At 41.3% G+C, this 27,606-nt stretch overlaps 2 protein-coding genes and 1 long non-coding RNA gene across 9 annotated transcripts in view; 1 reads left to right on the plus strand and 2 right to left on the minus strand.

Moving 5' to 3' along the window:
- Positions 1–27,606, minus strand: part of LOC309542913 (uncharacterized protein C5orf34 homolog) — a 427,157-nt gene that overhangs the window by 19,164 nt on the left and 380,387 nt on the right. For 2 of the 7 annotated variants that reach the window (XM_082241952.1, XM_082241948.1), the window contains exon 1: positions 954–1,109. The exons of 1 other annotated variant lie outside the window; for it this stretch is intronic. Coding sequence is in view for 1 of the 6 variants with exons in the window: in XM_082241947.1 (XP_082098073.1) it covers positions 192–244 (53 nt within the window). In the remaining 5 variants the exon portion in view is untranslated. Of the gene's footprint in view, positions 1–26; positions 154–191; positions 349–953; positions 1,110–2,876; positions 2,901–27,606 lie in introns of those variants that run through there. 4 more of the 7 variants (XM_082241947.1, XM_082241950.1, XM_082241951.1 and 1 more) reach the window with 4 other exon arrangements.
- Positions 58–4,286, plus strand: LOC309514310. Its single transcript, XR_014211911.1, has 2 exons — positions 58–162; positions 3,632–4,286. It is a non-coding gene; the product is annotated as an uncharacterized lncRNA (long non-coding RNA).
- On the minus strand, positions 3,752–25,541 carry PAIP1 (poly(A) binding protein interacting protein 1). Its single transcript, XM_082242060.1, has 11 exons — positions 24,989–25,541; positions 19,675–19,823; positions 18,041–18,229; positions 13,789–13,901; positions 12,544–12,655; positions 10,867–10,992; positions 9,306–9,412; positions 7,966–8,083; positions 7,798–7,852; positions 6,399–6,492; positions 3,752–5,352 (listed from the first exon to the last, which is right to left on the minus strand). Exons 1-11 carry the CDS (start codon positions 25,245–25,247, stop codon positions 5,253–5,255), a joined length of 1,422 nt encoding a protein of 473 aa, XP_082098186.1. The 5' UTR covers positions 25,248–25,541; the 3' UTR covers positions 3,752–5,252.

Genomic DNA, 27,606 nt, shown 5'->3' on the forward strand with positions numbered 1-27,606 from the left:
GTGTCAAGGGATGTGCTCTTTTTAACCTTTTCTTTCTGTCCCTTTATTGCCACAAGGTAGACAACAGGGCCAATGTCTGGACTATGAATCTAAACTACCTCAACTGCCACTGTACCCACTGGGGAGAAGCAGCCTCTTTCTCCAGGATCTGGAAGAGCTTGGGTCAGTTGCTATATTTGAGTTTAACCTACCTTTCAGGGTTGTTATGAGGACAAAACATGGGAGGGGCAGAAGTCCTGTACATTGCCTTGAGCTTATTGGAGGAGAAGTGAGATATAAACGTAATAACACAGGGAGGGTGCTATGTTGACTACCGCTGGCCAAGAATCTGCGCAGGGAAGGAAGATTCTGTCAGACACCCCCACTTTAAAGTCTACACACATGCAGTTCTGCAAGCTGCTCTGGCTAAGAAGTGTCAAGGTAAAGGTAAAGGGACCCCTGACCATTAGGTCCAGTTGTGGCCGACTCTGGGGTTGCAGTGCTCATCTTGCTTTACTGGCCGAAGGAGCCAGCGTACAGCTTCCGCGTCATGTGGCCAGCATGACTAAGCCGCTTCTGGCGAACCAGAGCAGCGCACAGAAACGCCGTTTACCTTCCCGCCGGAGCGGTACCTATTTATCTACTTGCACTTTGACGTGCTTTCGAACTGCTAGGTTGGCAGGAGCTGGGACCGAGCAACGGGAGCTCACCCCGTCGCGGGGATTCGAACCGCCGACCTTCTGATCGGCGAGTCCTACGCTCTGTGGTTTAACTCATAGTGCCACAACACAAAGCACTGTTGCCGTGTGTAGGTTTTAATTTTTTAAAAAATCTTTTACTTTGGAAATGCACATCCAGTTTTTTCTTTTAAATTTTTTGTGGGCTCCCCAAGAGTGGGGCCCTAAGCTTGTTTAGCGTATACGTAAATGCGGCGCTGCGTCCACTCCCCTTCTGCCCCCTCGCCACCCCCCTACCTTAGAGGGCCGAGCTTAGAGAGCCTTCCACTTCTGCACTGCCACGACGCGGAAAGACGCAAAGATGCACCAAGAGAGTTGCAGGAGAAAGCTCAGCCTACCCGAAAGCGCAGCATCAGCAGCAACTCGGCTCCTTTCCTTTTCAAGACGGCGCGCCGAAAGGCGGGGAAACCAACCAGAAAGCGCGACGGGAGGAAGCGCAGCAGCAGGAGGAGTTGGAGAGGAATATTGGGCGGATCACCCGGGCTAGCAGCGCCGGGGAGGAGGAGGAGGCGGAGCTCCGGTTTCCCCGTTGAATACTGTATGAGCTTTCGAGGCTTGCATCGCGCGAGCCCTCGGAAGGGTGTGCTGTGGGATTGCATAGTTCTTACAGTGCCAGATTTACTTATAAACTAAACAAGTCATAGCTTTTGGGGGCCCCCAAAAAATTTAAAGGGAAAAAACTGGATGTACACTTCCCAAATATAAAACAAATAAAATAAAACCTACACTCAGCAGTGTTTTGTGTTGTGTAGGCTCCTATGATGTAAGTCATGGGTAGGCAAACTAAAGCCCGGGGGCCGGATCCAGCCCAATCGCCTTCTAAATCCGGCCCGTGGACAGTCTGGGAATCAGTGTCTTTTTACATGAGTAGAATGTGTCCTTTTAATCAAAATGCATCTCTGGGTTATTTGTGGGGCATAGGAATTTGTTCATTTTCTCTCTCAAAATATAGTCCGGCCCCCCACAAGGTTTGAGGGATTGGACCCCTGCTGAAAAAGTTTGATGACCCCTGATGTAAGTAATGGGCCCCGCCTGCCAGCCTGCTCCCTAAAATATCACTGGTTTGCTCATTTCTATATCAATTACTTTGATAAAATACATATTTTGCTATGCACAAATGGCTTTAGATACCTATTCGGTCCATAAATTACCATATGGCATATATTCCAGTGGCGTAGCATGGGTTGTCAGCACCCGGGGCAAGGCAAGTAATTTGCGCCCCCTAACCCATGAATTTGCGCCCCCTAACCCATGAATTTGCGCCCCCTAACCCTAACCCCCACATGTTGCGCCCGGTGTGGCCAGCTCCCCCTGCACCCCCCACGCTACGCCACTGATATATTCAACACAAAAAACAGCAACAATAGGCCTTTGATATATCACAGGTTTAGAAGGATATTGACAAGCTGGAATGTGTGCACATGGAGAAGTGATCAAGTTGATCTGGAAACCAGTCCTTATGAGGACCGGTTGAGGGAGCTGGAATTGTTTAGCCTGGACAAGAGGAGACAGAGAGGCTATGTGATAGGCACCTTCAAGTATCTAAACGGGATGTCACAGTTGAAGCATGCATATTTGTTTTACTTCCACCTGTAGTTGTGAAAGGCTTTAAATCAGAAGATTTAAAGGGTGGTATAACATGAGCCATATTCATCGACCCATTGAAATATCTGTTACTTAAATCCGTTTATTTCTGTGGATCTCCTTTGAGTATGACTAAGGCTGGATATCACCACCAATTTTTGTGGGTTTTAAAAACTGCCTTCATTTAAAATCAATCAACTGTATTTGCTAGTCTCATCTTGCAGGTGGTGCTTAACAAATTTAATTACTCTATGAAAATGATTTATAGGTGGTACATGACCCCAGTCAAGCTTGCAAAAATCTATCATTTGCCCGATAACAAATATTGGAAATGTAAAGAAATGGAAGGTACATTCTTTCACCTTTGGTGGACGTGCCCAAAGATTAAGGCTTTCTGGGAAATGATATATAATGAAATGAAAAAGGTATTTAAATATACCTTTCTTAAGAAACCAGAGGCCTTTCTCCTGGGCATGGCCGGCCAATTGGTGTCAAAGGAGGACAGAACATTTTTTATGTATGCTACAACAGCAGCAAAAATACTCATTGCAAAGTATTGGAAGACACAAGATCTACCCACCTTGGAAGAATGGCAGATGAAGGTGATAGACTATATGGGACTGGCAGAAATGACCGGCAGAATCCGAGACCAGGGAAAAGAGACGGTGGAAGAAGATTGGAAGAAATTTAAGAACTATCTTAAGAAACATTGTAAAATTAATGAATGTTAGAATGATGCTGGTTTAGAAATTAAGTGAGTGGATTACAGTTGTAAGGATTAAGTTAAAAGAAAAGAAAGGTTAAAAATTAGATAAATTTAAGGGTGAGGATTTGCTGAATTAAAATTTGAAATTGGAATGCAGAAAGGGGAGGTATGAGGAGGCCGGAGAAGTAAGTTATAAGAAAATAAGGGTTTGAAACTATACTTGTTCTTTTTTTTGTTTGTGTTTGTTTGTATTGTTGTGTTTGTCTGTATAATTTGTGAAACTTTAATAAATATTTTATTTAAAAAAACCACAAATTTAATTACTCAAGCATTTTGGGCACGGGTTCAACTGGAAGCACACAAAATAAGCTGGCAACATGACATTATGTATCAGTAATCACAGATGAAACTATGTTGCTCATAGGCTCCAGCCCCCACAACATTCCCCATGAAGGGGCTGGGCATCCACTTTTTTTGCACCATGGGGGCCTGCATGCCCGCTAGTGTGTGCATCTGATGTCAGACGCCCACACACCCTGGGTATCCATGTTCCTGGGGTCAAACCAGTGGGCCTGATGTTGCTGCATATTAATAGTATTATTACCTAGAATATGCTTTCTTAAAGGACAATGATAAATGATGGCCAGCAGCTACAGAGATGCTGCTTTGCAGACGAAAAGCAAGGAATATCGAGTAACATCTCATGCTATGAAAATAAGGACATAAAAGGAAGACCAAAACCATACCCCAACAAAACAAAGGAGTTTATTTTCCAAAATAGGATGTTCATAAGCTAAACAAATTAACAGCCGAAAGATGTAGGTGATGCTAACTTTGTTAACAGACACAAACTGTACCAAGTTATAACAGTGCAATATTAAACAGCACTATTTACATGCATATTTACAACCTCTGTTGTCTTTACATAAGTTATTTTACCTACTGCTTGGGAAATTTCACACACACATCTTGTGTTAGGAAATAGACTCTACTTAATCTATTCAATATAAAACGAGGAACCCCAAAAAAAGCCAGACATGTTCCTGGGCAACATTTCGTAAAGACAAAAATAGATGCTTAAAAAGGGAAGGGACAATAACCAGCAAACATTTAGGGCTTATTTTCTGTAATAAAAAACTGTTTAGCTCTATACAAGTGATTGTATATGGTATCTAAATTACCAAATTGAGAAGTAACAGAAATGCCAATTTCTGAGCATTACAGTTCAAAGCAAAACACATTATTGTGCAACACTGAACTAAAAACAGAATCATGTCAAATTTTTTTTTGAAGAATATGGGGAGGGAAACAAATAGATTTCCTCAATTGAGACATCACTCTCTCTTGAAAGTAAATGATGAGATGGTGTGAGACTTCCATTTCCCTCCATCACTGTGAAGTGGGATTGCAAACCATGATTTGTAAGCAATCCTGATTAGCACTAATCATAGTTTGCTCAATTTATGCATCATGACAAACTATGGCTAAGGTAAATCAGGAAAGGCAGAAGGAAGGAATCAAATGTGAGGTTGGGCTGAAGAGGTATAAATGCGGAAGACATGCCTGTTCCTCCAAACTCATTTACACTAACCTGACATCTAAATTGAACCAGCATTTTGGGAGATCACCAACCTGACCTTTTAACCAAGTGAATTTCTTTGAAAACCTTTATGAACTAAAATGCCTACCATATTTAGCTGTTGGAGAGCAATACTCTATGTGAAGATTTTCAATTTCACCCCAAGGTGGATGAGTAGTAGGAGTTTTCATGATTGTGAAACATTTGGCAGTTCATGAGCCTAAAAAATATAGGATGACAGCCATATCCTATACAAAGGCGAGGAAGTACAATTGCAAAGTCATAGTGTATTTTATGATTCTAGGAATTTTCCTTTCTTAAAAAAGTGATAATGTACCACGGCAACCCTTAGATTTGCAGATTAAGGTGAAATGTTTGAAATAAAATTTGTTCCAGTCAAAACACTGTTTATTTAACTGTACATAAAATAAACTATGATATATATATACACTTGTTTAAGTTACAGGATTTAAGTTTACATTTTTTTGGCAGATTCTGTTTAATAAAATGGAAATTGCATAACTTAACTGCTAGGATAAACTTAATTTCCTTTGTTTGGTATGGATATTAAAGATTTTCCATCCCTTCTATTTGCTATTCATACCTATGCTGGTTTTTGTTTTTCTTCTTTTTAAAAAACACAACACTATTATTCACGTGTAGCATTTCACTGTTTCCTTTTGCGTTCTGATTCTAAGCAAAATTTTTCATATGCTTCTTCAATTTCTGGGTCCATCTCATCGTCATCGTCATCATCATCAAAATACCTACAAAAGAATCCATATGTTAGATGACTATCTTTTCCAGTCACAGAAGACATAATCTTTGAGAGCAAGATAAACACCAGGATCAAAGCCCCATTTTTATACCTATATGTACCCTTGACAATGAACAGAACAGATTGAGCCGATTTGACATGGAAGTATTCTGCACAAGCTAAGTTCATCTTTCCAATTGCATTATGATTACAAAATGCTCAAGTGTTTGGAATAAGGTTGTGCAATATTTCAGAAAAGAAACTTACACAGCACTGGATTCAAAGAAGTGTGAAAGCAATGAGTTTACTCATTAGTGTGATTTTGCAAAATGCTGCGCAAGTGCTAGTGGAAGACTTTGCACAATAAAGTTTCTGGAGCTGTGGTACAGTGCGCCTGCAACTTGTATATATACAGGGTGCATTCCGTTTCCCACTGCAAAGTAAGCCCTAATGGTCAGATTGCATATGATTTAACGTTGTTGTTGTTGTTGTTGTTGTTGTTGTTGTTGTTGTTATACCTTAATACTCTCAAGTCTTGCTTTCCTGTGAGCAACTGTCTGTGCTCCAATCACTAGGGCTTGCTCTACACATGTGTGGAAGACTCAAGCTATAAACAGTTAAATATATGGAGTCCTCATAAGAAAAAGGAAAACGATCTTGTGCAAATGGAAGACACCCTATCACAATAATTCCATTTTTTCTTGTGCAGTGCTCTTCTGTGAAGTTTGAGACACGGATTCTGTAAGCAGAATAGGCTTTCTGATCAGAGCCAAGCCGTTTTTTCCTGAATGTACAGAAACTTTATCTTCAAAAGCAACACTGTTTTAGTAGAAACAGATATAATTTGATTGGTGCACCAGAGAATGCCAGCGAAGCAAAATTACAAGAGGTGAGGCATACCCATTAGAAACTTCATTGTTTATAAGATGATTTTTTAAAAGGTCAAGTTTTGATAAAAACACTCTTGAAAAGGGGTGCCCTAATTCAGGATTTCAAACAACAAACTGAAGCCAGGATATGCCTAGATTAAAATGTCAGACTGAAACAAGAACTTACGGATCTCCAGCTCCTGATAAGTCTGTTCCATTTTCCTCATACTCATGAAACAAATCTTGTCTATCAAGGAGTTCTTGGTATTTCTCTTGATAATCTATGGTAGAATTTTTTATTAAAAAAATTAAGCTGCATTTCAAAGTTTAGTTCATTCACTATACCCATAACTAAAACTGTACAGTCAGTAATACACAAATAAATGTTTGGATGTATCTAAGTAACAGATGTGCAAAGCATGATCAGTGTAAATTTGATGCTGTTTCGGGTACCACTTACAAGATTTTAGGCACATCACTTTGTTGCACTCCATTCCATCAATGTAAGGTTAAGAAGATTAGGTGAAATTAACAAGCTGCTTCAGCAAGCAGATGCAATGATACAAATTCACACTCTCACGAAAGAAAAAGGTTGCAAGAACCAAGAAAGGGGTAGAATACCACAAGGCTTCAATTCACAGCAATCACAGAGGAAAAACTTTATTTCAATCCTGTAATTTGTTGCCAATAATTCCTTAACAAATGAGAAAAGCCGTAATGGTTCCGCATTCCAGTTTCACTCCCAGCCTTCCCATGTTGAGCAGGAAGGTCTGCAGGGGGCTTTTAAGCAAGTCCAGTTGACCACTTTCAGACTTTTCTGTTCAACATGGGAAGGCTAGCGGTGGCACTTACATGGTTGAGGCTGGAGTGCACTAACACTACTCAAGTTGCCATTCCCTAGTCAGGTGTTAATACCTGAACAGGGCTATTGTTTAGGTGCCTGGCCAGAGTCAAGGGTTTCCTGTTGCTGTTCTGTTCTTGTTGGAGAGGGAGAGATAACAAAGTTCTTGTTTAGCTTCCTGACTGGTGTGCCCTCTAATCCTTCCATAACTAACATTAAAGCTATGGGTGGGATTCACTAAGAGAGCCCCATTAGTGTAAACCCTGTGAAAGGGCTTCTGCCTGAGCAATGGGACTCCCCCCGCGTTCTTAAACTGGCTCAGGTGTAGGTGTGTGTGTGTGGAGAACACCCAGAACAGTATGTGGGAAGAGGAAAGGGGTGATTGTTCCATCTGCCAAGCGGCAAGCTTGTTCAGTGTTGAATTCCACCTAATGTTAATACAGGAAACTTCCCATTTGTGCAGAGGTTTTGTTCCAGGTCATTGTGCGCTTGCATGAAATTGCAAACCCACTCAAATAGCCGCTAAAACCCCATTCTGCCCCACCCCTTTACTGATGATTCAGTGAAGTCACTTCGGGGTTCAGTGCTGTGAATGTGTGCAGGATGGTGCATATATTGGTCGCGCCTAAAATGGGAGTTGCCTGTACATTTTTACAGAGGTTTTCTTTAATATCAAACTTCATGAGCTCCTCAGATAATTTCTGCCTAACTGCCCCCCCCCCCCGGCATCAAGTTGTTGACATACCTGGATCTGCTGCAGTGAAAGGCACACCTTCAGATGTGTAAAATGTTGGTTCATTCTGAAATCAAAATACGATTGTGTTTATCAGTAACTACTTCCACATTTTATCAGTACTTTATACATAGTCTGATAAATGCATCTGAAGCAAGAGGAAACACAACTATTCATTACCATAAAGTAATTAGGGTCATTTTCTGGAGTTGCTTCCCTGTATGTTGACGTTATATGCACCCTTCCCCAGTTACTTGACCGTAGTTCTACCAGTTTCAGAAGCATATGCTTTACATCTCTGTAAAAAGAAAGTACATAATAAAACTCACTGCATTTCCAACACGAGGGAGTAGTTTACTCACTGCTTGCAATTAGAACATAAGGGAGAAACAAAACAAAACAAAACAAAACAGATACCTGTTGCTCATTCATTCACAGCTGCTCATGAACTCATTTAAAACAATGTTCTAACTAATTGCCAAAGACAATTTAATTTGGAAAGTAATCATTTACATTTATATATTTATTAAATTGTATACCACCCTTCATCTGAAGACCTCAACTTTGAATTTGAAGTCAATACTCTCATTCAGTCAACACAAACATGACATTGGTGACCACACCCACACCCCTGAAGAGAAGGGAAGGCTATTTTTGCTGATGTGCTGTTCTTCTGGGGGTACTTTTTTTGGGTGCTGGATGATGCAGGCAGCAGTGAAAATTGCCTAAAATCACCTCCCCTCTCCTTCCATTAGTGAAGGCATCTACTGGATCAAAAGCATATCAGTGAGCACAATGGCATCAGTTGGATTCCACCCATTGATTACCAAAGACTCATCTATTTGAAAGCAGTATGACTTAAACCATGTCAGAAATTTCAGCACAAGTTGTATTAAAGATACAACAACAATTCTTAACTACAGTAATGATCAGAAAGCTTTAAAAAAGCTGGAAAAAATTTAAGGACTATTTACAAAAATATTGTAAGCTGTATGAATGTTAAGAGGATGCAGGATAGAAAACAACATGGTACCAGTAACTTAATTGAAAGAAATTTGAGAATAAGTGATGTTTAAAAACAAAGATAAAAACTGGATATATATTATGTCTAAATTAACTATTTAAGTATTTGACTAAATTATTTAAAGTTGGAGATATAATATGTGAAAACTATAAAATAAGAGTTGAAATAAGGCGATAAATTGCTGATTATAATTTCATAATTGGGAACGCATGAAAGGGAGACGTGAGGAAGTCCGAAAGGTTATAGAAATATGATTTCTGGACATTTGATTTTGTTGTATCTTTTTTCATTGTTAATTTTTCTGTTTTCTTTTTCTTTCTTTTTTTCCCTTCGTTTATTGTTTGTATTGTATTTTGTGTGTTTGAGGATTTATTGTTAAAAACTTTAATAAATATCTTTATAAAAATAAAAATAAAAGCTGTTTCACCTTAAGAGATGGCAAAGAACAGTAATCATCCCAAATGGAAAGCTAGGAAGCAATGAATTTTCTCACTACCTGCTGCAATTTGCATCCAAGACAACATTTTCAATTTTCTGTATCATTTCATTCATATAAGTCTTTCCTTTTTCTTTCCATGCATCTTCTAGTACTGAGCCTGTCAACTAAAGAACACATACTATTAGCAGACATTTTCAAAATGTGACTTTAAGGTTAATGACATTTCTGCAATCACAGGGTCTGTGATGAAGGCTTTCATAATACTTTTTAATTATTTAATTGATTAAATGCATTTCTAAACAGCTTAATATTTAAAACTCTTAAAGCAACATAAAAATAAAAAGCAGCACCTCAACCTGCAAATCTAAGCTACTTTGATATCCTTCTATGGAAACAAGAAGCTGCTTGGATGTTCTTCCAGTATTTATTATGCCACACCTATGTAACAGCCTCATGCATAGATCTCTTTATTCTTCTGTTAGAGTCGCCATAGTAGGGGAGATAATAAAACCACCAAGCTTTGCACACCACTGGTTGTATGCTCTTGAAACCTATTTTTATGATTAATCACATTCTGAATTCCAGTATACCTAAAGGAGCGTCTCCACCCCATCGTTCTGCCCGGACACTGAGGTCCAGCGCCGAGGGCCTTCTGGCAGTTCCCTCCCTGCAAGAAGCCAAGTTACAGGGAACCAGGCAGAGGGCCTTCTCGGTAGTGGCACCCGCCCTGTGGAACGCCCTCCCACCAGATGTCAAAGAGAAGAACAACTACCAGACTTTTAGGAGACATCTGAAGGCAGCCCTGTTTAAGGGAAGCTTTTAAGGTTTAACAGACCACTGTATTTTAATATTTTGTTGGAAGCTGCCCAGAGTGGCTAGGGAAACCCAGCCAGATGACCGGGGTATAAATAATATATTATCATCATCATCATCATCATCATCATCATCATCATCATCATCAAATCTGGCTCTCTTTGAAAAAAGTTTGGGCACCCTGATTAGATCAAGTATGATGTAGAAAACAACTCTTAATACTAAAAGAAATGCGTGGGGTGAGGGTTGTATTTACCCCCTCCCTCAATATTCTCAAGATTGACTGATAACTGTTAAATGGATTAAAATGGTTATACATAATGAACTGGGTCCAAATTTGCATGAGCAAACCTCTGCTTGCCATGGCTTTCCTACTCTCCCCGCTCTACACTGTGGCCTCTATATGCCTCCTAAAAAAGCTGCTTCTGTTAGTCAAACCCCTGTAGAATGTATTGTCTGAGGCTGAAGGAACCTTGGATGCATGGAAGTCCTTCTACACATAAAAGAACAAAGCCAACGTGATGTAACAGAGACTGTTACTTATCACATCTGTATCTTCTCATGTTTGCTCAGAGGTAGTTTAGTTTGAGATATGTCCAGCCAGTGAACTTCATGAGTTAGTGAAGATTAAACCACACCCCCACAAAAAACCAGGCCATGTTCACCACTTTTATCCACTATGCCTGCATATAAAAATCCACTTTTTAAAAAGTAATTAATGTCCGAATCAGTATTAGTAGCGTTTTAACAAAAGTTCCCCAAAACACATATAAGAACACAACTACAAATAATGAAAACATCATACTTTCAGTAGCTTCACCGCACAGGTTAAATTGTTGTCCACAGGATTAGAGAAAAGGGTGTTCAGTAATTCATGAAGTCCAGTCTGAAGAATCTCTGCTCGGGTTAGCTGACCTTTAGTTCCTTTTACCTATAAAAACGTACATATGAATGTTTACATGCCATTAAAATTTGTGTAGTTTGGAACCACTGGTTTGATGATTTCAAAATTAAAAATACTGCAAGTCATTTAAACCCAAGTTTCTGGAATTGTATTTTCCTATACAAAACTAGCTGCTCACAGAACCATAAACCAAAAGCCCATGATCAGGGGTCTATACATTATATCTGGGATAGGAAGTAAAAAATACTTTTACTAGCCCAGAAGAACACAGTAAAAATGCCCTGAGCAGATGCAGACTGCCTTTGCTTTTTCAGCAAACCACTCTGCTCCTCCCATAGAACAAAGAAAGGTCAATAGCACAGATGGCACTATGCTTAAACCACCTGTGGGTCTCTTTCTGAAAATTTAGCATCGCACCTTCCTCCCTGTTAAGAATGTGGCTAAAGAACACACTCCCTCCCCTTTCTTTTCTGGCTTTGGGGAGCCATTTCTCTACGTTTCTTTTCGGCAGCAGTAAATCTTCTCCCCCTTTTAAAAATCAACAAGACTACTTTGTTCTGCAAATATATATATTCTGCCTGCTTGCTAAATCAGGAATAATGATTTTGTACACTTGAATAGCTAAGAGGAAATTTAAAGCCACCTTTTATAATAGCTTGTTGAAATCAATGCTACTTAACTACACTAAATACTTTATTTGCCAATTGCACTACATTACTTAGGCTTAAGAAGCCTAATTCTAGGAAGCTGGCTGGCAGATAAAGTATTTAGAAATTGATACATTCATGCTAGTATTCCTAATCACCTAATAATTCTGGATTAACTTTACTGTCTGAATAACCCTCAAGAATATTTTGGCCCTTCCCTTAAACTCTCAGTTTTGGTTAGAAAAGAAAGAAAATACTTCAATCTACAATGAAACTAGACTAAACCTTGTCATCCACGGCAGCCATTCCATCAGGCTACATGGGAGGGAAAGAGCTGGGAATGTAGGTCTCTCCATGAGTTCTGCTGAAGGACCCAACAACTTTTGACTCCTCTTGGCCTCAAACGCTTTCCATTCTAGATGGTCATTAGAAGAACTAACTAGGAAATATTGCTTGAAGTCCTCCCTGCCCTTCCGATCCTTTTTCCTTCATGTATTTTATACTGTAAGTCTCAAAGCAGGGACCATCTTACCAATGGTGACGTGGTTATGGGACCTCTTTCTAACCACCAAGTGGGATAAAATGCTTCATGTTAAGAATAAATGAGTGTATAGCAGTTTTGTTTAGGGAAATAAAGTGATAAAGGATAGTAGCAGAATTCTACTCAACTGCTCATTAAGGAATATATAGTTCACACCATCCAATGTTTTGGCAAGTAAGCAAAAAGGCACTTGGATGTTTCAACAAGGATTTGGACACTTTAACAGAAATAATAATTTTACTGAAATTATGCAATAAATAAGAGAACTCTACGCTAAAGGTATGATACTTATTTTTAGATTTTTACTGCTTTTAACTTATAGTCAAAATGTACGCTTAGATCCTTTTCTCACCACTAGTCTGATTTTTTTTTAAAACCAAATCCCTTTACCTCTAGATTTAGATAAAGCTCAGCTAAAAATAGCACAAATGCATGAAATCTTTTCCGTGCAGCTTCATCTCCTTTGGCAGCTTCATCTCTATTTTCATACTCTTTTCGACACCTAGAAAAGACATGTTTTAATCAGCAATATTCTCAACGTCAGTCAGTTCTAGTCATACAAAAAAATTAAAAACCTGCAGTTAAAAGCCAGTATTAATGGGGAATAATAGGCAAAGGATAGATTTAAATGGGATGGCATATATTTGAAACAATTGCATATCCAGGGCTTCATTTCGTGAGTATGGTTGTTCACTACTCAAATAGATTGCTGCCATTAACTTAAATGCACCCTTCATATATTTAGCTATATATTTCTGGGTTCAGTTACACTCCTGTGTAATTAAGAAAGGGATATGCAGATAGGACTGACTCAATTGTCAATAGCTTCCACCGAGATCTATAATGCAATATAAAATGAGATGTTGTCCAAGATAAAATTGTGAAGAGGCAAAACTTCCCCAGATTACTAGAGACCCATCCCAACTGTGTCCGTGAATGCATGCTGAAACGCTTACACAGATGGAACATTTGTAATAGGGCAACATTGGATTCCACCCAGAGAAAATATACCAGCTGAATGTCCAAGCATGTTCATCACTTTTCATTTGTTAGAATAAAAAAGCTGAACTTCAGCACTATAGGCACCCAGCTTCTTTACCCACTAAGTTATACAAGTTGCAGTTAAGTTTATATATATGGTATTATTTATAAGCATGGGAAGACTTAGAGATACACACACAAATGTATTCTTGGTTGGGTGGGGGAGGAAAACAACGGATTGTTTATCTAAAAAAAATTTAAGGTGGTTTGCTTTCTGCAATTATGCAGGCTAGAAATTAAAAATGAAAGCTGGGACTCTTGGAAACATGGAGAGAATATAGAATATACACAGACTAAATTAAGGCTGGTTGACTGTCAGCAGCGTCTCCTTCATTACTATAAAATCTGTAAGTTTTACTTACTAGAACATGCCAGCCAAAACATTTGAAAAGAAGAAATGAAGCAAAATGAGGCAAAAATCCCAAAAGGCCTCTGATGTAAAGAGAGCAGAATATAATTATGCAACACATAAAATTGTTCTGGTAGTCCATTGGGCAATCTCTTGAATCAGATGTTTAAGCAGGGAAGAAACACAAGAAAATCAAACCAATTTTGAACATGACTGTTTAATGTTATAAAAATACAGATACTGACCTGTGAAGCAGTAATTGTCTAAAGTTGCCACTTTGTGGATTAATGGTGAGATTATGAGAAAGATAATTGCACAGCCTTGCTCCCATATAAGAAAAATTTGGAACAGATGTAGCCTTTCAAACAAAAGAATAATTGGAATTAAAATTACAAAATGCTGTGGATTTCTTGTACTTAAAATATTTTCCTTGACCCTTCCACAAGAACGTGAAAAGAACAATATTCAGCTAACCAGATATCACTGACTGTTTTTTAAAGGCCCCAACAACCACCACCAGCTAGGCCTCCTCTAAGGGTCAGTTAACTCAGTTCTTATTTATTATAATGCATCCTTTCTTATACTCATGTGCCCCCTTGGTATAATTTTCGCCTTTGAAACACTTAGTTCCTTGCTCTTCCCTTAAGTCCCACAGCTGCAACACTGCTACCTCCCACTCACAGCCATCTCAGAAAGTAGTTGTGAGTTATCTTTGTGCCTAGTCCTCTAATTGATAAAAAGAGTTCAATTCAAGGTCTCTGTCCTCATTTTCAAAACTTCCATGAGGTTTCAAATTCACTTTTGGCAGAAAGACATCTTCTACATCCTCAACATTTGATAGTAAATATTATCAAGCTGAATTTACACAATACCCGGAGCAGAAAAAGATGCAAAAACCAGTGCATTGTGAAATATAAAAACAACTACAGGATACATTGTAAAGTTAGCAAAGTGGCAGATATCTCTTTCAAGTTGTGGACGCTCTTTAAAGCAGAGCTTTCCAAACTGTGTCGTGACATGTTAGTGTGTCGGCTGCAGTGTGTAGGTGTCATGCAAATGCTCCCTGCGCTCGTCCCGGGGCTGGAAAGGGGTTAGTTTAACCTCCGTTTTGCTAGTAAAACTGAAAATTACTGTGTTGCAAAATGATGCATGTTTAAAAAGTGTGTCACCAACATGTAAAGTTTGGAAAGCTCTGCTTTAGAGATTCAGCCTTTAAATTAATTGGGCCATCTTCCGGTTTGGATGTATGGCTAGTAAGACAAAAGTACATAATGCCCATGGCTTGAACTGCATTTTCCAACGCTAAAAGAAATGCCAACTAACAGAAGTAAGGAATGATATCACAAAAATAACATTAAGTAGCCTCAGAAAGCAATACGTATTTCCTTTGGAGTAGGCCATATTGAACATAGAAGGCCTTACATTCCAGTAAACAAACACTGGAGAAGGTTGCAAGTGAAAATGAGGAACAAAGAGGTATTTTCCTATTTCGTATCTAAGAAGTGCTACTTAAACTTTGATTTCTGAATTGGCATTTACACGTGCCCTGACCTATGACACTATGAGCATTGAAACTGGAACTAATATTCTATTTTTAAAACATTTCCTGAAATTTTAAGTAGGTTACAATAAGGTTTCATAAAGCAAATGAACTGTCCCCCAAAAGGAAAAGCATACTACTTTGGATATAAGAGTTGGTTACCCTTTTCCATTTGCTTTGTGTACTAAAATACATTCAGTGAAGATTAAACAAATATTTCTAACCTATATCACAGAATGTAGGTTTCCTTCATACCAGACTTTAAAAAACAGGGAGAGTATCATCATTCTGCAGCCCATTACTCAAAGGCACACACCTTTCTGTCACTATTTTAAACTTGCATGGCAAAATTGCAAGGAGTTGGTCCTCACTATCAAGGAAGAGCTGATCAACGAAGTGAAAGTACTAGGAACCATGGAAGGAAGTGATCACGGCCTCTTGAGTTTCATTGTACAGAGGCTGAATGTAGTTAGACATGCACTCTGGACTTTAAGAAGCTGGATTCAAAAAAAGCTTAAGGAAGTACTGGGTGAAATTCCATGTCAGAAAGATTCAAAGATGAATGGCAGTTTCTTAAAGGTGAAATATTGAAGGCACAAAATGCAGACAATTCCAACAAGAAAAGTGGGAAGCATTTAAAGAAACCAGTGGGGTTGCATAAGGAACTCACAGATGAGCTGAGATGTAAGAAGGGCATGTATAAGAAATGGAAGAAAGGGGAAATCACAAAGGAAGAGTACACATGAATAGGCAACAGTTGCAGGGAAGTTGGGAGGGTCAAAGCTCAGAATGAACTCAGGCTTGCAAAAGAGGTTTATTCAGCTATGTTCAAAGCAAGAAGAACAAGCAAGTAGTAGGTCCTTTGCATGGAGATGATTGACAAATGCTATTGGGTGACAGAAAAAAGATGGAACTGCTCAACACCTACATTGCCTCCGCCTCTCCCAAAATGAAAGCAGTGTCCAGCCTGGTAATAACAGAATAAATGATGCAAGGAGAGAGCTGCAGCCCAATATAGGAAAAAGTGGCAAGGGAATACCCAGCTACTTGAAATCTCCAGGGCCTGATGAGCTGCACTGAAGGATACTAAAGGAACTTGCAGATATAATCTCTGAGCCTTTGTCTTTAATTTTTGATAATACTTGGAGAATAGGGGAGGTCCAGACAACTACCAACCTGTCAGATTGACATTGATAGCAAGAAAGGTCCTAGAACAGATAATTAAACGGTCGGTCTGTGAGCACTAAGAAGAGGCTGCTGTGATAACTAAGACCCAGCATAGGTTTCTCAATAATAAGCCATGCCTGATGAATCTCATTTCTTTTTCTGATAGGAGTTTCAAGCTTGGTGAATCAGGGGAATGCTGTGGATGTAGTCTTATCTTGATTTCAGAAAGGCTTTTCACAAAGTCCCCCATTATCTTCTTGTGGAGAAGCTGGTAAAATGTGGGCTGGACAAGGTAACTCTTAGGTGGATTTGTGGCTGGTTGACCAACCGAACCCCAAGAGTGATCACAAATGGTTTCTCATCATCCTGGACAAAAGTGACCCATAATTGTTCAATGTCTTTATAAACAATTTTGAGTGAGGGAATCGAAGGGATGCTCATCAAATTTGCAGATGAAACCAAACTGGGAGGGTTAGCTAATGCTGCAGAAGATAGAATCAGAATTCAGAATGACTTTAACAGATTGGAGAATTGGGCCCAAACTAACAAAATGAATTTTTATAGGGACAAATGTAAGGTTCTACACTAAGGCAGGAATAATCAGGTGTACAAACATAAGATGGAGGACACCTGGATTGCCAGTAGTAAACATGAAAAGGATATAGAGGTCTTAGTTTACCACAAGCTTAACATGAGTCAACAGTGTGATGCAGCTGCAAAAAAGCAAACACTCTTCTAGGCTGCATCAAAAGAAGTATAGTGTCGCAGTCAAGGGAAGTCATAGTCCTGCTCTATTCTGCTCCTGTTAGTCCACACCTGGAATACTGTCCCCAGTTCTAGACACCACAATTTAAGGTTACTGACAAGCTGGAAAGTGTGCAAAAGAGGGCAACCCAGATGATCAAGGGTCTGGAAACCAAGCCCTATGAGGAACGGTTGAGAGAACTGGTTATGTTTAGCCTGAACAAGAGGAGACAGAGAGGATATAGGACAGGCATCTTCAAGTATCTAAAGGGATGTCACATGGAAGATGGAGCAAGATTGTTTTCTCCTGCTCTGGAGGGCAGGACTTGAACCAATGGCTTAAAGTTGCAAGAAAGAAGATTCTGTCAGGTTTTACGATGTCTCTCCCACACAAGATGCGGCAGGCTGACAGGTTAATTACTCTTAGATTTATTTAGTAATTACACAGAAGCTGCAGTCCGAGCTCTCCTAGCTCAGTCTTCACTAGATGAACCAGCTGGCCCCAACGGATGACGCTGTCTGCACCAGCAGGACACCCTCCACTTTTTGCCCCACCTCCTGCTGGGCTGACGTTGCCCCAGTACCCGGCTCTTCCTCCTGCTCCGAGGGGATCTGGGTGCAGCCAGCCCCTCCTCCTCCTCTCAAACAGAGTCTAACAGAGGCTGTTCCCCTGCAGCCGGCTCTGTGGAACAGTCTCACTCGGGAGGTGGTGAAATTTACTTCATTAGAGGTTTTTAAGTAGAGGCTGGATAGTCATCTGTCATGGATGCTTTAGTTGAGATTCCTGCATTGTGGGGGGTTGGACTAGATGACCTTTGAGGTCCCTTCCAAATCTACAATTGTATGAAAAGCTTCATCTCTAGTGTAAGTAATTAACATCCAGATCTTCAAAAGCTCCTAAAGGCTCAATCTTTTATTTTATTTTAATAAAAGCAAACTTGATGTATCCAATGTTAATGTGAGATTAGAAATTCATGTAGATATTTTATATATATTATGCAACCTGTCCATCAAACATGACATATATACACACACACACACTCTACCTGTTGGTATATGAGCTCAACAAGTTCTTGTAATGCTTCATCTGTAGTGACACAAGCATTTACAGTTTCTGAAAAATGTGCTCTTTCAGTTTCAAAACAAGCCGGCTGTTCTGCAAGGTGGTTGAGAAAGTCCTGCACATATTCTGTTAGAGTTGGAAATCCATCACAACCATCTTCCAAAGAAGATTCCTAAAAGCGATTATAGTCAGCTTTGGAATTAAACTTATTATCAGTTCTCATTCAAATGGCTTCAACAACTTATATTTACCAATAATAGCGGAAGGCAAAATAAATAAATAAAGCAATCTGAAGTTTAAAAAAGCACACAACCCTGGAACAGTCTTAAACTGGGCATAAAGTTCTACTAGGGGGCCTTGGTAACAATCTTATGGTGAGCCATGCTGTCCTGTCCACACACCATGAATACTTGCTGTTGGTGTTTGTGTGTATACGTACACTCTAATTAGCTAATTTTTTCCTCAAGTAAAATCTTCTATATTTATTCATTTTGTAATTATTACGTGCATATATAAAATGTAAACACTGTTGCTGTTTAGAGATGCTACCGCAAAAAAGCAAGCAAGCTGATTTTTTTCATACAGACCAGAAACAGTATATAAATGGACTGTCTGCCTCCCCTTCCAACTTATAGCCCTCCCCAAATCCACAATGGCAACCCATGTGTTACATGATAGCAAAAGATACTTAGTTTTACGGAAGGGTATTTGAAGTCAAGTATACTAGCACTCTTAATAATATTAATAATGTGCTGTGTGCAGTACTGGCACGTAATCAAAAAAGAGGGAGAGGCTGTCCTCTCAGATCAGTCAGCTAGATATAGTGAAGTGTATACTTTTATATATACACACTACTAATACATATATTTTTAAATAGTAAAGGTAAAGGTACCCCTGCCCGTACGGGCCAGTCTTGACAGACTCTGGGGTTTGTGCGCCCATCTCACATCTATTGGCCGGGGGCCAGCGCTGTCCGGAGACACTTCCGGGTCACGTGGCCAGCGTGACAAGCTGCATCTGGCGAGCCAGCGCAGCACACGGAACGCCGTTTACCTTCCCGCTGGTAAGCGGTACCTATTTATCTACTTGCACCCGGGGGTGCTTTCGAACTGCTAGGTTGGCAGGCGCTGGGACCGAGCAGCGGGAGCGCACCCCGCCGCGGGGATTCGAACCGCCGACCTTTCGATCGGCAAGTCCTAGGCGCTGAGGCTTTAACCCACAGCGCCACCCGCGTCCCTATATTTTTAAATAGCCAAGGCCTATTAGAAGGCTTTATCCACAAAACCCCATGTCATTCAAGAGCAAACTTTTCCAAGCAGTCCCTAAGGCATTCTCAAAATTTCAGCAAACTGAATGTTGCTTACAGATTGTCTAGCTGACCTACTATTAGACAAATCAAAAGCTGCAGACAAACAGCAGCACTGAAGTGTCTATGGGCGGGAGATTTCTTCATTTTAAACCATTTGGTGTTTAAGGATCTCTAAAACACCAAGAGATGGAATTTTCAGCTTCCAAGATCAAAGTCATTTCTTACAAAGAAGATTAACAAGTCTAGCAGAATGTTCACATTGGCCTCACTTGATTGGAAATGGAAGAGAGAGGAGGCTAAATACTTACTGTAAGATTAGGGGTATATCCTGAGGGGTAAAATTCAGGTGCATTCACAGAAAGCTTTGATGTTACCACTGGAGCCACAACCACCTGAGGTTTAGCCATTCCTGATTTAGAACTATTTTTTTCTGGTAAAGATGTAGCTCTTGCCTGTTCTGAAAATTTAAAATATGAAGAAACTGAGTTTGCATGTTTCAACCAGAATTCATTTAAAATACTCCCCCCACCAGTGTACTGGGCGCCCAAAATCTTGTTGGCATCTCTGCTCTTCTGCTCATTGTTTCTCTTTCTCACTATTGACATTATGCAACCACTAGCACTTAAATAAACCACTTTTGTCAGGGTCAACCATGGAAAAAAGGACACTAAGCTCAGCTTTAAAGCTAGGAATAATTAAAAGACTTTACTATCATTGTAGTGCAGTCTCTTAAACACAAGGCAGTTCTATGACAGCTGAGAGATGGCTTTATTCCTTTACTAGAGAAGATATGCAATTTAGACACAGTTCTTGCCACAGGCGTATGGGTGGCTGTTAATATACATGGTGTTCATAAAGTTATAAAGAGCTGCATCATACCACATCAGGAAAACCCCAAATGTGAGAATAATATTTATACCCTGCCCTTTAGCATAAAAATGCCCCTGCCTACAGGCTCATGATCTAAAAAGACATGACACACGAGGAAAAATGCAGGGAGGGAGAGTGAAATTCAGAGAAGATTTAATCTCAAAGAGAAAAAAGAAAGAAAAAGAACCCACTCAAAGTCCAATCAATCATTAATAGTTGAAGCCCGCAATCCTAAATGGTGTGTGTGAGACAGAGAGCTAAATTCAAAGGCAGTTCTATCATCTCATCCTATGCCCTTCTGGGCTCAAGTTGCAGGGCAGAACAGAGGGAGTGCCCTTCCACTCATTTCCAGCACAGGTCGGTGGGAGATGCCTTTTTACACCCCCTCTACTTCATTGGTAATAACGAGAGGATAAGGTGAGGGAGAGATCTGGACACTCTCAATTCCAATTTGGGGACAAGTTGTGGGGCCAAGAGGTCACTGGATTGAAGCCAACACACACCTGTTTGATCCTAGCAATGCTGGGTTGAAGCTCCATTATCAGTTGGGTGAGGACTTCAGAGGAGCTTCTAGCACTGGAGAGCTAAACTCTTAACCTCAGATCTCCCTTTCTGACTTAAGCAGGAGGGATCCAATTCATCCTATGGCCGCTGGGATGCACTCCCAGGAACCACTGGATTGTCCACTAAGAATCAAAAAGAGTGGTTCCCAAATATTTTATTGCACAGAGCATTTGAAAACTGCTGAGCATCTTGGCTGACCACTAAATATTTCCTGCCTGTTATAGCTACTGCAATATGCTGTGCTAGATAACTGCATTATTTTTAATTGCTTTCTTAATTGCTTTTATTTCTTATATTGGATTTTATTGTATTACAGTTTGAACGACTTCAAACTGTAATACAATACTACACCATAAGAAATAAAAGAAGCAATAAAATACAATTACAAATCAATATGAATATTTAATGCTGACATGGTGCAGACCACCTGAATGAAGCTTGTGATACTGATATGGGGATCTGAACAAGTCCCCCACTCAGTCAATCTGTTATTGCCTAGATTTTAGCTAGTTATTAAGACTGGAGTGTCATCATCTGGTAATCCACCATAGCTCTCTTGGATCACACAGAAGATTGTACTATAACCTATGTATTCCCTAGCCACTAGAATGCATTTCGAAGAAGTTCTGGGATGCATTTTTTAAAAATAAAAACTGAATATAAAATAATCACTTATATATTTTAAAAAATGTATAATTGGGGATTGTAACTGTTAAAAAAACCTGAATTAATTGGCATTAGATATTGAAGACATTAGGCTGTCCCTGTTCTTTCAATTCAAACAGAGCTTGAATTTTGAGGCATAGCTTTGCCTCAGAATGTAAATAAAGATTCTTGTTTGTGTGTGTGTATATTTATGTATCTCACACTCCTTAAGTCAACAGGTGTTACCATGACAGCTTCTTGTGCACCCCTTACAAATACAAAGTAATAATTCTTATGCACTGAAGATTATACAGAATAAAGCAAAGTTTTGCATTACCAAAACATAAACCTTTTTCCTGGTCATGTATAAGAGGAAAAATATTCAAAATTTAAGGTATTTATTAAGCCTTTTTGCCACATTTCAGACAAAATAGCAGACATGTGTCAGTCTTTCTGTTGTATTTAAAAAGGCATTTTAATTCATAGGGTAGAATCCAATTGGTCCTCCTATTGCTGTTGCTCCAGCAAAGGTGTCAGCAAACAGTGGAGAGGAGATTTCAGCTCATTTCCCTGTCCCCTACAATCTCCAGAAACATGTTCTGAAGTGTCCCCTAAACCCCCCCGCCCAGCAACAGATTTTAAGGGTGTCAGGGACTTAAAAGGGTATGGTAAAGGTAAAGATAAAGGTACCCCTGCCCGTACGGGCCAGTCCTGACAGACTCTAGGGTTGTGCGCCCATCTCACTCTATAGGCCAGCACTGTCTGGAGACACTTCCGGGTCACGTGGCCAGCGTGATGAAGCTACTCTGGCGAGCCAGAGCCGCACATGGAAATGCCGTTTACCTTCCCGCTAGTAAGCGGTCCCTATTTATCTACTTGCACCCGAGGGTGCTTTCAAACTGCTAGGTTGGCAGACGCTGGGACCGAGCAACGGGAGCGCACCCCGCTGCGGGGATTCGAACCGCCGACCATACGATTGGCAAGTCCTAGGCGCTGAGGTTTTACCCACAGCGCCACCTGTGTCCCACCAAAAGGGGATGACAAAAAACAATCACTTCCTCTCTGTTACCAGATAACTTCTGCTGAATCAAGGGCACCAACTGGATAAAACCCATACAGGTAATTAAATATATTGTATCATCAATGTATAGTCTATGCTATGGATGGCAGGCATAAGCAACTCTGTCCCAAGAAGTTTACAGATTAAGTTTTTAAATGAATATGTTGTCTGTCCTAAATTTTAGGGTTAAGGCAGGCGAGGCACTTATTTACAGCAGATAACATATTCTGCTTTCCTAATTTACTGTGTAGCTGCTTCCTCAAAGGCAACAACTTCTTTTAAATGCAGTACACAAGATGTGGGAATCTTGCCACCTTGCTCAATTTTAAAGTTTAAGCCCTGTATAATCGCCATGAACATTTTTAATAGAAGAGTGGTAAAAATAAAATACACAAGAAACTTCCTTAGAAGCAGCAACAGATTTCAGTCAAATTTACTGCTGAATCCTCATGTTTCAAGATGTCAGCCTTCTTGCATCTTCTTATATGACTAATTGCTTTTTACATTTTGAATCAGTAATTAAAATTAACACTGGCTAAAATGTTGGTTGAGTTTCAAAACAGCCCTTTTCCACATGGGCACAAAAGCTCCATGAAGAGTTCAAAGACATTTTTACCATAATCTCCTAAACATGCTTACTTTAATGCAAGTTTCACTGGGTTCAATGCAACCCTATAAACAATGAAACTAAACTATGCAGAACTTACTCTGAATGATCATGTTTATGACTGGGCTGCTATCCATTCCAATCCTGAGTGTATATACTTAAAAAGAATTCCTATTAATTCACAAGAACCTGCTTTCAAATAAGTGAGGCTAGACTTCAGAAAGGAAAATGACCTCAAGAAAAACACCCACACACAAGTTCTTATTTTACCCTGCCCTATTCCTCTCTATTGGACGTGGGTGGCGCTGTGGTTGGCGGTTTGAATCCCCACAATGGGGTGAGCTTCCATTGCTCGGTCCCAGCTCCTGCCAACCTAGCAGTTTGAAAGCACGTCAAAGTGCAAGTGGATAAATAGGTACTGCTCCGGCGGGAAGGTAAACGGTGCTGCTCTGGTTTTCCCAGAAGCAGCTTAGTCATGCTGGCCACATGACCCGGAAAAACTGTCTGTGGACAAACGTCGGCTCCCTCGGCGAGTAAAGCAAGATGAGCGCCGCAAGCCCAGAGTCGTTCGCAACTGGACTTAACTGTCAGGAGTCCTTTACCTTTTGATTCCTCTCTAATCAACAGTACCATCTTACTACCCAGTGAGAAACATATAAGGACCAGATTTCCAATTAATGGAATGGGAAGGTCAAATTATACATACTGCACTACACACTAGCAAACTTGCACAAATATAAATCAACACATTGTTTGTAACCATACATATGGTATCTATTTCAGACCGCATTCAAGGGCAGTCTACAGAGAGGAAGGGGCATGCAGGGAAGATGACACACCATCCCAATCTTTTTTTAAAAGTGCACCTAGCCCTTGGTAACGTAATAATTCTAATCCCATTCTTCGACCCTGCCCAGAGAATTTAAATCAGGACAACATTAATGCCATTCCAATAACCAAAGAGACTTCAGGAAGTAAAATAATGGCTCTACCCTACGGGGGACCTAACTTCATCATGGCCAGTGGGGGTTTATTCCCAAAGAAAATCTGCAAAGGACTGCAGGCTTCAATTCCCGAAGTTCAAAAGGCCGTCTCTGCATCTATTCGGGATGAAATGGCAAAAACATTGGTGGAGGAGTGGATGGGAGAGATAGAAACACCAGCAGGGTGCATTTCAACACAGCCCAGTGATATAATTACTACAGCAGGGCCGCCGACGCAAATAAATATAGTCACCCAGTATGCGGAGCCGGCCAGAAATAGAGGTGCTCTTGAGGAATAGCGGTGCATGACGCTAGACACCAAGATACAACAGGGCTGTGTTGAAATGCACCCTGTTGGTTTCTATCCGTCTCTCCCATCCACCCCTCCACCCCCAAAACACACACACACACACACAATCTCCCTCTAAAGGCGCCCCTGCATAGCCCCCCATGGAAGAGAGGGAGGGGGGAACCACCCATTTCCCCCACCCCAGCCAGGTTTGCACACTTTCTGCCAGGGTGCCAACTTGAATAAAACATGGGGAGGGGGGTAGGTAAGCCCCGCCCCGCATAATCGATGACATTACGCAGTGCACGCACACCCTTGGAATGGCAATGCCCCTAAACTTGGGGGGGGGAAACCCCTCAAATATTTTATTGTTTGGTGGGAGGGCCAAAAATTGCCTCCCGGCCCCTAGGAGTTGGCTCCTATGTTTTCTTGCTCAGCTATGACTGCGAGGAAGGAGGTTCCCGACGCCGGGCCAAGGCTATGCGGGGAGGTCGGCCACCACATTTCCACTTCCCAATAATAATAATAATAATAATACACAAAACACGAAAGTGGGAGGGAAGGCGTGAAGGGAGTGCGCAGGAAGCGGCGCCGGGCCAAATACCTGCGGCGGCGCCGGCCCCCGGGGGCGCCGTCTTGGGCGGCCGGAGGGGTTCCTGGTGGTGCGCGAAGCCCTGCTTGAGGAGCTGCGACGGAGCCCCGAAGCCTCTTCCGCCGCCGCTGCTGCTGCTACCGCTGCTGGTGCCGCCTCCTCCTCCTCCTCCGCTCATCCCCAAGCGGGCGCCGCTCTCCGGCGCCGTAGGAGCCCCACCCCCTCGGCCTCGACCCGCACCGGGAGCCCGGTCGAAGCCGTTGTCGGACATGTCGGCCTCCTCAGGCCCGCCTCTTCCTCATGAGGGAAACCACCCGAGTCCTCCTCGGCCCGCAAGCGGCCGGCGCCCCCGCCCCGACACCCCTTGCTCCGAAGCCGCTTCACTTTCGGTTCCTCCTCCTCCTGCTGCCGCCCCCGCTCGCTCTTCCTCGTCAGGCGGAGCGGGGTGGGGGTGAAATCCCCACACACCGCCAGCCACCAAAGGCGAACGAGACACACACACGCCCCCCTCTCGCCGCTCAGTCAGGGACGCTTGTTGCGTTTCCCCGGTTCGGCTCACAGCGCCTCGCAGCGCCCCGGAGGCCTCCCCTCGCTCCCCCCGTCGCCATGGCAACGCGCGGGGCCTAACGGGACCCCACTTGTGGAGAAACAGGGAGGGACTCCAGGGCCCCTAAATCGCCTTCCTATTGCGGTGGCATAAAGCTTTTGTGGGGTGCAGTCCGCCCCTGTCAAATGCACCAAGTGTTGTTAACTCCCAGACAGGCTTCCACCCCAGAGAGAGAAATCTGCTTATGTGCTTTGTTAGTGGATATAAAGCCAGGAACCTTATTGGGGATGTGTCCCCCCCCACCTAGATGTTGGACTACAACGCCCATAATGCATAAGCATTGGCCATGCTGGTTAAGGCTGATGGGAGTTGTAGTTCAATATCTGGGGAAAGCTCACCCCCCTAGGTTTCCCATCCTTGATTTGGGCCTTCTCTCTCACACACGTGTGCTCTCGCTCACACAAATTCAGTGTAGAATGAAAATAATCCCTTCAAGTGGCCGTATTTAATTGACTATACACTGTACCTAGCTAAACAAAGCCACTCTTTTTTCATTTTTTGTATTCTCATTTTTTTTTATACGGCATAGACACAAGCACATTACCAAATGCAGTAATAGGCTTGCCATATGTCAGGAAAATTCCTGACATGTTCTGGTTTTCAGGTGTAGAAATGGGGGGGGGGGGAATTATGCCGAACTGGCAAAAGGTCAGGGGAAACCTGGATGTACAGCAACGTGATGGAAAAAGCAGCGGAAACAGCTCCAAAAGCTAAAAAATAAATAAAAATAAATCACTATTTTACTTTTTGAAATATGGCAACCCTATGCAGTAAGAATGATGAGTGCACCATGCTTTTTCCCCCAGCCAGAATTCACTGGAACTCCGTTGTTGCACCTCTCAGGTGGGCACCATTGCTATTCTAAGAGAATGATAGAGGTGCTCATGGTGAGTTCTATATTTCTAGAAAAATAGCACTGCTCTTAACTATGCAAAAGGAAATGGCACCACCTTGGGACTGAATCCCACTTGGTTCAATGGGGCCTACTCCCTGAAAAGAATGCACAGGATTGCAGCCAGTCAGCACGATTGTATTATTATGTTCCCTTACGTCAAGTCAAACTATGCTAAATGGGGCTTTGTCTCAGAAAGTGTCCACAGGACTGCACTCCCTGTCATCTTGTAGGAAGCATTTACATGTACAATGGTTTGAGAATGGTGTCAACATGTATTCATATTGCAAAAATCAAGACTGGCTGATAGACAACTTGTGTAGGATCACAGGCTTACAATCTAAATACATGCCACAAAAAGTGAGAAGGGAGGATGAAAAGAAACAAGCCTAGGTACCAGTTCTTAAAGTTTCAAAGTTCTCATATAAAAATAATTAGGAAGAGAAGGCTTCATTCCAATGCATGCTTGTTTGGAAGGATGACCCCCTGGCATTGACAAGACTCATTAGGAAGAATGTATGCTTAGAAAATGTGGCAACTTGGGATTGCTTGCTCATCTGGCACAAGCAGGAGTTTCAACAGTAGCCCTTGGCTCACCCTTTCAGAGCTGGCCATTATAAGATTCCAGAATAAGAAGACATTCTTTACAAAAGCAGCATAAGGGAGGTCCAAACTCCTCAAGTATTTTATTAATCACTGTAATTTATGAATGCTGGAACTAGCAGCTTGGTAACTTCACATTTTTATTTCTCAAATGTATTTTTCTACACTGAAGCTATGTTCTGGGGTAAACCATGGAAGCAATTAGGCCACAGCTTCCAGATGACTTTTGTGCAGATTAGCAACTGGTTAAAGAGTAGGAAACTGGTTAAAGAGTAGCAATAATGATTTGACAATTGCCAGAACAGAAAAATCTAAGAAATTGCTTTCCCAGAGGATCTGTATTGGGACTGGTGCTTTTTCATTTTTATTTCCTTAATGATAAAGATTCTTTCGGCAAGTGTCTATTATGTGGGTAAGGGCTTACCTGCCCCCCCCCGCCAACTTGAATAAAATATAGCGGGGAGAGATATATTTTATTCAAGTGGGGGGGGTATAGGTAAGCCCCCAACCCACATAATCGATCACAAG

The sequence above is a fragment of the Podarcis vaucheri genome (assembly GCF_965113315.1).
Source record: "Podarcis vaucheri genome assembly, chromosome: 11".
Taxonomy (NCBI): Eukaryota; Metazoa; Chordata; class Lepidosauria; order Squamata; family Lacertidae; genus Podarcis; species Podarcis vaucheri.